The sequence below is a fragment of the Amblyraja radiata genome, chromosome 20 (assembly GCF_010909765.2).
Source record: "Amblyraja radiata isolate CabotCenter1 chromosome 20, sAmbRad1.1.pri, whole genome shotgun sequence".
Lineage (NCBI taxonomy): Eukaryota > Metazoa > Chordata > Chondrichthyes > Rajiformes > Rajidae > Amblyraja > Amblyraja radiata.
Genome location: NC_045975.1, coordinates 43,028,177 through 43,040,808, shown reverse-complemented (window position 1 = coordinate 43,040,808; position 12,632 = coordinate 43,028,177). Strand labels below are relative to the sequence as shown.

The 12,632-nt window shown below is 46.6% G+C and overlaps 1 protein-coding gene across 1 annotated transcript in view; it reads left to right on the top strand.

Moving 5' to 3' along the window:
- insc (INSC spindle orientation adaptor protein) overlaps nucleotides 1-12,632 on the top strand; it is a 216,735-nt gene that overhangs the window by 95,994 nt on the left and 108,109 nt on the right. The window contains exon 5 of the mRNA XM_033038498.1: nucleotides 1,466-1,579. Coding sequence (XP_032894389.1) covers nucleotides 1,466-1,579 — 114 coding nt within the window. The remainder of the gene's footprint in view (nucleotides 1-1,465; nucleotides 1,580-12,632) is intronic.

The following is a 12,632-nucleotide window of genomic DNA, read 5'->3' as shown; positions in this document are numbered from 1 at the left end:
ATTTATTTATATATTTAAAAAACAAGAGCGTGAGAACTTCTATCATCAGTGTGAGAGCGTGAGAATTTTGTCAAATGCGTGAATCTCACGCTTAATGCGTGATAATTGGTAACCCTGCAGTTCTCAGGGCCCCACGAGCATAGGGGCCCCATGCTAATCTATGTATTGTGGAATGGTATTGTAGAATATGAAAACGGAGAAGAACATAGCAAGTGCATGACGGCATATTTGGTTCGGCATAAAGAAACTGGAAGTGTAGGGGCTCAGTGGGGGCCTTTGCCCGGGGGCCTATAATGCTGTTAAGACAGCCCTGGCCTGACTCGCTGTGTTATCCAGCACTTTGCGCCTATTTTTGGTGTAACCCAGCATCTGCGGTTCCTTGTGTCTACAACTCAAACTACCCGTGTTTGACCCTCATGTTTCCATCAATGCCCAGATCTGACTGGAATGTATCAGCTTCCAAAACTGCAGATCAATCCACACCCTACCTGGAGAGTAGAAGTTAACCATTTCTTCCAGGGTCTTGCCCAGGTCGGGTAAGAACAGCTATGGACCTGAGGGTTGTTATGACCTTGAACAATCCGCCAGGCATTCTCATGACCCCAAACACAAAGTGCTGGTGGAACTCGAGGCCTGGCAGCATCCTTAGATGAATTGGACAGATGACGTTATGGGTCGGGACCCGTCTTCAGACTCTCATTATCTTAGCTGGCATTCGACTGGCACATCAGCAGACCAGAAAAGTGTGGCACGGTGGCACAAAACTGCTGCCTCACAGCGCCAGAGACCAGGGTTCGATCCTGACCTCGGGTGCCATCTCTGTGGAGTTTGCACGTTCTCAATGTGACCTTGTGGGTTTCCTACGGAGGCTCCGATTTCTTTCCACATCCCAAAGACGTGCAGATTTGTAGATGAATTGGCCTCTATACATTGCCCCTAGTGTGTAGGATGTGAAAGCGGGATAACATAGCAGTAGTGTTAATGGGTGGTCGAGAGGCAACTCTGTTTGTGAACACATGGGGCAACTGTGAAGAGCGAGGGCTGTATGACTGCGTATAAACTGACGTAGGCAGGGTGTCTGCTTCCACAGTCCATGGTCACTCCAGCCAAAAATCACATTTAATACCCACAAAATGGTTACCTCGTGGAAAGCAGAAAGATGTTTGTGTAGGAAGGAATTGCAGATGCTGGTTTATACTGAAGGTACAGTAGACCTGGAGTAATTTGGCGGGTCAGGCAGCATCCCCGGAGAAAACTGAGTCTGAAGAAGTGTTCTGACCTGAAACATCACCTATTCCTGATGTTTGTGTAACATGTGCTTTTCTAAACGTTAACACTGCAATGACACAGGTCACATACACTGCGGGTTGAGTGTGTGAAGCTGGGAGTCACACATTGATATTGCGCCATTACATTCACAGGAGACGAGGGCTGAGAGTCATTATCGCTTTGTCTTGTTTCACAGAGCCTGGTGAATCAGCTAGATACAGAAACCAACCTGTACAACATCGAAGCAGCAATCAGTAGCCTCGTTGGGCTAACGCAGGAAGGTGTACACTTATGCCACATTATAGCCAAGGTAATGAGGAATTATTCACAAACAATTGCTTTTAAGGAATGCATAACAAGCATACGATTACAATATTATTGATGATGCATTGGTCAAATTGCACAACATGAGATACAAAATGGGACAGGCCCTTCGGCCCACCGAGTCCCTGCCGACCATCGATCACCCATTCACACTAGTTCTGTTAACCAACTTTCTCATCCACCCTCTACACACTATAGGGGCAATTTACAGAAGAAGCCAATTCACCTACAGACTTTGGGATGTGTGAGGGAACTGGAGCACCTGGAGGAAACACACGTGGTCCCAGGGAGAACGTGCAAACTCCACACAGACAGCACCCGAGGTCAGGGCCAAATCCAGTTCTGTGGCGCTGTGAGGCAGTAACTCTGCCGCTGCACCACCATTGTCCCAATTCAGGAACCAAGCTCTCTTAATGATATTTTCTGGAATAGTGTTTTTTTAAAGTAGAGGTTAGAGATTTTTTAATGATGATATTTTAATACGACCTGCTTTACTTTCCACAGGACCACTTAATATGTCCTCTGGCCCATAAATCATCGATGATGGAGAAATGGCAATTGCAAAGCAATCATCCAGATAATTGTAGTTTTAAAACTCACTTGGTGAAGACTATAAAGTTAGCAATTTGTGATAAAGCCCATCTCATCTATAGATCGTATCAGCTGAGACCACGTCTCTGAATGCAGGTTTAAATCTGGACAGTTGAAAGGGTGCAGAGGAGGTGCCTGCCTGCATTTGGGGTATTAAACGACAGAGAGAGGTTGGACACACATGTGTTGGTTTCTCTAGTACCGTTGATGGGAGACTTAGTAGCAGTTTAACAAATTATGTGAATCATGCTAGACTTCCAGAACTTATTTCCCATGGTTGAAATGTCAAAGACTTGTGGGCACAGCTATAAGGTGAGAGGAGGAATGTTTAAAGAAGATGTGCGAGACAAATTTGTTCACACAGAAGGTGGTGGGTGCCTGGAACACATTGGAAGAAAATACGACAGTGGTGTTTAAGGGGCTTTTCAATAGACAATAGGTGCAGGAGTAGGCCATTTGGCCCTTCGAGCCAGCACTGCCATTCAATGTGATCATGGCTGATCATCCCCAATCAGTTCCCCGTTCCTGCCTTCTCCCCATATCCCCTGACTCCGCTATTTTTAAGAGCCCTATCTAGCTCTCCCTTGAAAGTATCCAGAGAACCTGCCCCCACCGCCCTCTGAGGCAGATAATTCCACAGACTCACCACTCTCTGTGAGAAAAAGTGTTTCCTCGTCTCCGTTCTAAATGGCTTACTCCTTATTCTTAAACTGTGGCCCCTGGTTCTGGACTCCCCCAACACCGGGAACATGTTTCCTGCCTCTAGTGTGTCCAAACCCTTAACAATCTTTTCGATAGCACTTGGATGTGCAGAGAATGTGCAGAGCATTAGTTTAATTTGGCATCATGTTCGGTGTGGCCATAGGTGGCTGAAGGGCCTGTTCCTGTGCTGTACTCTTCTACATTCTAAAACCATTTGATCCAGGGTTTGATGCTCCAGTGCAGGATTGAGAGAGTTGAACACAAATGGAGGCATTGTCCTTAGAATGTTAAATCAGGCTACATTTGGCTTACAAATAGAACAGCATATCCCACCTCATCATCTGTGGAATAACAGTAGAGTTATCTTGCTGTTCTTTCAATCCTTTCACAAAATCGTGATTTGGATAGATATATTTCCTGCTGTTTGTGGCTGCCTGCGATATGTAATTTGACTTCCCCATTTCCTCAAGTATATTGTAGGTTGGTGTATCATAGTGACTGCACTTTGCTTTGGGACTCCATAGCAAATTTCCCTCCTGGGATAAATAAAGTTATATGGTATCGTATTGTAAAAGCTAATGTGTGAATCCAAGCCTATTTTTTCCTTTTTTACATAATGTCTTCATCTCTCAGATGGCAAAAGGAAAGCCTGTCTCAGAGAAGGATGATCCACCACATGTCACTTGAATATCAACCCGAACAACCCCCTAAAATGGAGAGAAGGTCTCCATAATAACTCAGGACCTGTTGTAGGATGAGATGCACTTTAGCTCTCCATCAGGGCAAAATATACCTGCAGCCCTCAAACTTGAAGGAGATGCCCTTTTTGTAGGACCCAAAGACTGGTTTGGCTGTAGAGTTTCGCAGCAGGAGAGACCCAGGTTCGATCCTGACCTCGGGTGCTGTCTGTATGAAGTTTGCACGTTCTCCCTGTGACCAAGTGGGCTACCTCCAGGTTCTCCGGATTCCTCCCACATCCCACAGACGTGCGGGTTTGGAGGTTAATTGGCCCATGGTAAAATTGCCCCCAGTGTGCGGGGAGTGGATGAGAAAGTGAGATCATATAGAACCAGTGAACGGATGATCGATGGTCGGCATGGACTCGGTGGGCCAAAGAGCCTGTTCCCATGCTATATCTCTCTTTAAAAAAAACTAAAATAAAAAGTTTGCAAATGGTTAGGAACAAAAATGATCTGCTTATGAATCACAATTCATTATTTGATATTGTAGATGAATGCTAATTGTGTTCTATTTCGAGTCTAGGAATGAACACCTGAGATTTATTATGACAGATATTGTTCGACTTTCTGTATCGGTTTTGTTCACTGGTATATTTTAATCGTAGCTCTGAGATGCCCTCTTTCACCAGTAATTGCTGGCACGCGGATCGATAGTTCCCGTTTTACCTCCTGATCGCTGCGAGTAGTTTTCAGCATTGATTGCAGTGAACCCATTTTCTCCGCGGCCTGACCTCTCATTAAAGATGTTGGTGCTGCTGGAAAGTTGGCATGAGACGGAGGGAAATTGCCCTGAAGCTAGCAAATGGACACGATACAGCAACATATCTGGGGTGCTTGGAATTGCTCCAACTTGGTGCTCCAAAAACTGCCTTTGTGCTTTAGTGTCAGTTTGCCAGCATTAGGGGAATGAGAACAGCTCGAAAGGTAAGTTCCTAGGAACAACTCAGTAATAGAGGGGACATGTGTTCAAAATATATTCATGAAGACTGCAGCATGGATGGATCCAAGAACACTAAACAATACAACACAGGGACAGGTCCCTCAGCCGACAATATCCGTGCCGAGCATGATGCCAAGTTAATGAATGTCCTCCGCCTGTCATACGATACGATACGATACGATACGATACGATACGATACGATACAATTTATTTGTCATTTGGACCCCTTGAGGTCCAAACGAAATGACGTTTCTGCAGCCATACATTACAAACAAATAGACCCAAGACACAACATAATTTACATAAACATCCATCACATTGCTGTGATGGAAGGCCAAAAAAACTTATCTCTCCACTGCACTCTCCCCCCCGATGTCAGAGTCAAAGTCAAAGCCCCCGGCGGGCGATGGCGAATTGTCCCGCGGCCATTAAAGCCACGCCGGGTGATGCAAGGTCGCACACCGGGTTCTTGATGTTAGAGCCCCCGGCCATTCCAAGCCGCGCGGGGTGATGGTGCAAGGCCCCGCTCCAGGAGCTCTTCAACCCCGCAACTCGGGCGGGAGAAGTCGCCGTTGCGGGAGCCCTGAAAAGCGGTCTCCCTCCAGGGACCCGCGGGCTCCCGGTGCCGCCGTCCGCCAGACCCGCAGTTGCAGCCTCCGAACCTCCGGAGGTCGGGCCGCAGCAGCGCTCCACCACCGCTCCACCCGCTCTGGACTCGGCCAGCTCCGCGACGGTGAGGTGAGTACTTGGCACCAGAGCCCCCGGTCTTCCTGTTGGAGGCCGCTCCTCGTTGCAGCCCCAACGACAACGGAGACCCGACAAAGAAAAGGTCGGGTCTCCCGTGCAGGGAGAGATTTAAAAGTTACCCCCTCCCTCCCACCCCCCCCACCCCCCCACACACATACCCCAACAAAAAATAACAAAAACTACATAAAAACATAGACATAAAATAATAAAAACGCAGACGGACTGCAGAGGCCGCTGCTGACGAGAGTCGCGCCGCCCACCATATGTGATCCACATCCATAATTCGGTCTGAAGAAGGATCTCGACCTGAAATCTCCCATTCCTTCTCTCCAGAGATGCTGCCTGACCAGCTGAGTTACTCCAGCTTTCTATGTCTATCTTCCATAAATCGGTATTCCGGGGATGAAAGCAGAGGAATTTCCAATTAAAGTCATTGTTGAACAAGTCCGTAACCCACACTCACTAAACCAACTCCCCTCAAAAGAGTCAATTGTTTCCGCGCTGTATCTCTACGCTAAACTAAACTAACATGCAGAGCTTTTGGGCTGTTTTTGAAAATGCATGCAATAATCTCCTGCTTTTTAAATTCAGTAAATTATATCCAGATAAATCTTAAATGTAAGAGGATTCCCTGGGAGTTTTGTGTAGGAAGAAACTGCAGATGCTGGTTTCAACCGAAGATAGACACAAAAAGCTGGAGTAACTCAGCGGGTCAGGCTGATAGTCTTTCTCAATTCAATAACAAAGTTTAACTGATCTATTTAAATCGGGATTCTGAGGATAAAAGCTGAGGAATTTCCAATTAGAGTCATTATTAAACAAGTGCACAAACTACTCCCACTAACCCAGCTCCCCACAAATGAAACAATTGATCAGATGTTGTCAACATATTGCACAGATAAATGCAAGGTAAAGATGTATTCCTGTGGTACATGGTGAATCGGAGATGAGAAGCTGCTTGTGTCAATCCTTTCATGAATATGGAGGAGGTGTTCTTTGTAGAGGAGCCCACGGCCCACACAAACAATAACTTATTAATGAGTAAAACAGTCATACTGTACAACGTGTGGTAATGTGACAACAGCCTCAACAATGCCCTGCTTTCATGCTTGTGAGAAAATGCAAATATTTTGTTTAGGGTTCTCTAGTACTCATCAGTGAAGACATAAATAAAACAAAATCACAGCAGGAAGTTAAAACGTGTTCCTTTGTTTCCAGTGTAATATATTGATTTAATGATTCTTGTAGTGTAAAGGCGGAATAAAATGGAAATATTCTACTTTTTCCAGTGATACCAATTTTAACAAGGTGCTCCCAGAAGCAATAGTCGACAGCTACAACTATCACGCAATTGGAAAGAGCCAGACTGTAAAAATACATCTTTTGAGTTTAGTTGAGAGTTTAGAGACTTTGTGTTCCCCAAAGTAGTTTAACACAAGCCACTACGACTTAATATTAACAAATTGAGAGTGGCGCAGCGGTAGAGTTGCTGCCTTACAGCGAATGCAGCGCCGGAGACCCGGTTCGTTCCTGGGTGCTGTCCGTACGGAGTTTGTACGTTGTCCCCGTGACCTGCGTGGGTTTTTTTCCGAGATCTTCAGTTTCCTCTCACACTCCAAAGACGTACATGTTTCTAGGTAAATTGGCTTGGTATAATTGTAAATTGTCCCTAGTGTGTGTAGGATCGTGTTAACCACTGGTCGGTGTAGACTCGGTGGGCCGATGGGCTTGTTTCCGCACTGTATCTCCAAAAACTAAAAAAAAAAACGAATGATTCAGAGAATTGTGCAGCATGAAAATGGGCCCTTCAGCCCACTGAGTGTAACGGCCTTCAAACACACATCACGTTAATCTGACACACATCCTATTTTGTGCTTCCTGATTGAAGATGGTGTTGGGCATGCTTGCCTTCAATGGGAAGTGTATACAGTGCCACAGTGAAGGGGAAACGATTTCATAGGAATCCGAGGGGTAACCTTTTCACACCAAGGAGGGTGGGTGTGTGGAACAAGCTGTCAGAGGAGGTAGTCGAGGTAGGGACTATCCCAATGTTTAAGTAACAATTGGGCAGGTACATGGATAGGACAGGTTTGGAGGAATATGGGCAGGTAGGACTAGTGTAGCTGGGACATGTTGGCTGATGTGGGCAAGTTGGGCCGAAGGGCTAGTTTTCATGCTGTATTACTCGATGACTCTGACGCTATGACTCAAAGGTTGGGGCATCATGATGCATCTGTACAAGTCGTTGGTGAGACCACACTTGGAGCATTGTGTGTTGTGCTAGTCAACCAGACACAGGAAGGACGTCATTAAATTGGATAGAGTGCAGAAGAGATTCACCAGGATTTTAACTGGGCTTACACTCAAAATACTTCAGTAACTCAGTGGGTCAGGCGGCATGTCTGAAGTAGTTCTTTTGTCTGAAGAAGGGTTACAAACCAAAATGTCACCTATTCTTTTTCTCCAGAGTTATAGCCCTGTCCCACGGTGCGAGTTCATTCCAAGAGCTCTCCCGAGATTTAAAAAATCAAACTCGTGGTAAGCACGGAGAATGAACGTAGCGGGTAGGTTGGAGCTCGGGGACGTCTCTTAGCGTCTCATAACGTTAACGGCAGGTACTCGGGAAGATTCGCTAAAGGCAGGTAAGCACGGGAAGACTCGTGAAGATTTTTCAACATGATGATAAATGTCCACGAGAGCCCCGAGTACCGACGAGTGGCCATTACCGTAAATCTCAGAGTTCGAATCAGGGCAAACTTGGGAGAACTCTTGGAATGAACTCGTACTGTGGGACAGGGCTTTTACTGCCTGATACGCTGAGTTACACCAGCATTTTGTGTCTATCTTTGTTATAAACTTGCATCTGCAGTTCCTTCCTATACTGTTACCTTGGCTTGCGGGCTTGAGTTACAGGGAGAGAGGTTGGACAGGCTGGGACTTCAACCTTTGGTGTGTAGGAGGCTGAAGGGTGACCTTACTGAGGTACAAATCATGAGGGGTGTGGATAGTGTGGATGCTCACCGTCATTTTCTCAGGGCAGAGAATTCTAAAACTAGAGGGCACAGACTTGAGGGGAGAGCTTTAAGAGGGACCTTAGGGGCAACCTTTTCACTCAGGGGGTAGTTTGGATCTGGAATGAGCTGTCAAAGGAAACTACAGCAGCGGATACAATTATGACTTTTAAAAGACATTTCAACTGATATATGGGTAGGAAAAATTTAGAGGGATCTGGGTCAAATGCAGCAAAGGGGATTAGCCTGAATGGACTGCTTCCGACTGGCTCATTCCTGGAGAGTGAAGCTGATGCATGAACATTCCTTGCTCTGGCAGCACAACGCATGCTTCTTATCTCATACTTTTCCAACCATCTACCGATCAACCTCCCCTTCCCCCCCCCTCGCTTGTGTTCCCTTATTACAAGCCACACTTAGTCCTGCTCCTCCCCTCTCCCAACCATCTCCCCCTACCCAGCACACCACAACGTCTGAAGAAAGGTCCCAACCTGAACGTTACCTATCCATGGTCACCAGAAATGTTATCTGACCGGCTGAATTACTCCAGCACTTTGTGTTTTAGGATGAAGGGTCACGATGTAGATGTTGGAATCTTGAACAAAACACAACGTGCTGGAGAAACTCAGAGGGTTGGGCAGTATTGATGTACTGTTCTAATTCGGGCAGTGCTGTTGCAATATAGAACAGTACAGCACAGGAACGGGCCCTTCGGCCCACAATGTCCATGCCGAACATGATGTCAAGATCAACTGATCTTAAAGAATTAGATTGTTAAGGGCCTGGACACGCTGGAGGCAGGAAACATGTTCCCGATGTTGGGGGAGTCCAGAACCAGGGGCCACAGTTTAAGAATAAGGAAGGTACACAAAATTGCTGGAGAAACTCAGCGGGTGCAGCAGCATCTATGGAGCGAAGGAAATAGGCGACGTTTCGGGCCGAAACCCTTCTTCAGAATAAGGAGTAAGCCATTTAGAACGGAGATGAGGAAACACTTTTTCTCACAGAGAGTGGTGAGTCTGTGGAATTCTCTGCCTCAGAGGGCGGTGGAGGCTGATTCTCTGGATGCTTTCAAGAGAGAGCTAGATAGGGCTTTTAAAAATAGCGGAGTCAGGGGATATGGGGAGAAGGTAGGAACGGGGTACTGATTGGGGATGATCAGCCATGATTCAATTTGGCTCGAAGGGCCAAATGGCCTAATCCTGCATCTAATGTCTAATGTCTATTGTCTATCAGGAAGAAGGCTGCAACTCTGATTTAGAGTCCCTGGCCTTAACTGTGCGAAACATTTGTTAGATGATTCACCACCACCTGTCATTGAAGAAATGGTTTAGGTTATTCTTGAGAGTCATTTGGGGCACATAGGTGCACTCTGTGTCTATCTGATCGTGTAGAAGCCAGTAATGTTCACAAATCCCATTACTTGAGATGTAATCTCTTCCTCATTGGAATCAAAACTGTTTAGATCTCGACGTACGTCACAGGAAGCTTTGGCTTACACTCGGATGCTGCTGCCAGTTGCAAATTGTGAGATAATGGAGAGATCAACTTGGAATGACAATTACAGAGTGGGCATCAAACTGGGCGTCACTCAGGCCATATAAGGGCAGCACGGTGGCGCAGAGGAGGAGTTGCTGCATTACAGTGCCAGAGACCCTGGTTCGATCCTGACTACGTGTGCTGGCTGTACGGAGTTTGTACGTTCTCTCCGTGACCTGCGTGGGTTTTTCTCCAGGTGCTCCGGTAATTGGCTTCGGTAAAATTGTAAAATGTCCCTAGTGTGTGTAGGATAGTGTGGGGATCGCTGGTCGGTGTGGACTAGGTGGGCCGAATGGCCTGTTTCTGAGCTGTATCTGTAAACTAAACTAAACTAAAATAGACCCTGGTTCGATCCTGACTCTGGGTGTTGCCTGTACAGAGTTTGTACATTGTCTCTGTGCCTGCGTGGGTTCTCTGGGTGCTTCGGTCTCCTCCCACACTCCAAAGATGCACAGGTTTCTAGGTTAAATGGCTTCTGTAAATTGTAAATTGTCCCTAGTGCGTGGACTCGGTGGGCCGAAGGGCCTGTTTCAGCGTTGTGTCTCTAAAGTCTAAAGTATACTGTAGATAAGGGTCTTCCCAGAGAATGATACATATATCTGTCATGGTGGGCTTGGTATGCTTGAGCCGATGACCACATTGTTCATTGTAGATGTCCACCATTGGACAGTGAAGATCATGACAGTTGGCATCCTGATATGGGCATCGACTTGCACAAGTCCCCAATCACCCATCCCATGGTACTACCAGTGGAATCTCCACAAGGGCAGCAAGATGCTGGAGAGATCTCCCTGGAAGTATAATGTGTAGACTGTGGTAGGTTTTGGAGCAGCCTGCAGTGAGTTGTGAAGTCTCCTGGTAGATGTGGCAATGTTGGCAGAGTGACCCTTTAAACAAATGAAATAAAAACCCAATACAGTGATATGCTGTGGAGGAAGGAAGTGCGGATGCTGGTTTAAACCGAAGATAGACACAAAAAGCTGGAATAGCTCAGCGGGTCAGATAGCATCTCTGGAGAAAAGGAATAGGTGACGTTTCAGGTCGAGACCCTTCTTCAGACTGAGAGTCAGGGGAGAGGGAGAGTCAGAGATGTAGAGGATATAGAACAAATGAATGAAAAGGTGGTGGTAGATTCAGAGAGCAGGAGGAATCACAGAGGGGGGAGCAGCGAGAGAGGATGTTGCAGAACCTGCCGGAGAGAGGAGGGGAGCCTCTGCAAAGTAGGCTACCTTGAGGAGATTTCGCAGTGGCGCAGACGAGATGTTTAGGAAGAAATTGTGCAATTGCACAACTAAGATCTAAGTTTGCACCTTTAGCTCCAGGCTTATCATCAATGAGGGCAGAAATGAGCGTTGAGTCACAGATTACTTCATTAAGTGAGGGTGTACTGCTGGAAGAATGTCAGAGGTGTTTAAGAAGGAACATCAGATGCTGGAAAATTGAAGGAAGACAAAAGTGCTGGAGAAACTCAGCGGGTGCAGCAGCATCTATGGAGCGAAGGAAATAGGCAACGTTTCGGGACGAAACGTTGCCTATTTCCTTTGCTCCATAGATGCTGCTCCACCCGCTGAGAATGTCAGAGGTGATGGGTGAAATGGCCATGGAAGTGTCCAGGCTGGCTTCTTTTAGGAAGGAGATGAGGAGAAATTTCTTTAATCAGAGAGTGGTGAATCTGTGGGATGCTTTGCCACAGACGGCTGTGGAGGCCAAGTCGGTGGATATTTTTAAGGGAGAGATAGATAGATTCTGGATTAGTACAGATGTCAGAGATTATGGGGAGAAGGCAGGAGAATGGGGTGAGGAGGGAGAGATAGCTCAGCCATGGTCGAATGGCAGGGTAGACATGATGGGCCAAATGGCCTAATTCTACTCTTATTCCTTATGACCTTCTGGTTTCCCAGCCAGGCTGAATGTACCCAGACCCCATTACTAGGGCATTCTAACCTGGAGAAAATCCCACTCATCTGCAGCTTGCTCATACAAAATGGATGCCTGAGGATCCAGTTTCCAGGCAAACATGCATTTTGATGTTTTAGTGTGTAGATACAGCATGGGTCTTTCGGCCCACCGAGTCCACGATGACCATCAGTCACCCATTCACACTAGCTCTGTTATCCCACTTTCCCACGCACTCCTCACAATAAAAACTATCCGTGTACTTTGTATTTATGGAACTGTTACACTCCTGCCAGTAACATTTTCATTATTCTGTTGTCGGTACATATGTTAATTAAACACTCTTGATTTAAATACCACAAAACTGCTCTGAAGAGTAACGGGCGGTCCAGTGGTGCAACGGGCATAGTTTGGTTGCAATTGGTTTATTGCTACGTGTACCGATGGCGCACGTTGGGACGACAGATGGCACAATGGGCTAAGTGTTCGGCTGGCAACCGGAAGGTAGCCGGTTCGAATCCCGCTTGGAGTGCATACTGTCGTTGTGTCCTTGGGCAAGACACTTCACCCACCTTTGCCTGTGTGTGAATGTGTGTAAATGTGTGTGAGTGATTGGTGGTGGTCGGAGGGGCCGTAGGCGCAGATTGGCAGCCACGCTTCCGTCAGTCTGCCCCAGGGCAGCTGTGGCTACAGAAGTAGCTTACCACCACCGAGTGTGACTGAGGAGTGAATGAATAATGCGATGTAAAGCGCCTTGAGTATTAGAAAGGCGCTATATAAATCCCATCCATTATTATTATTATTACCGAGGTACCGTGAAAAGCTTTTGCCGCCTGCTAATCAGTCTGTGGAAAGGCTATATGTGATTGCAGT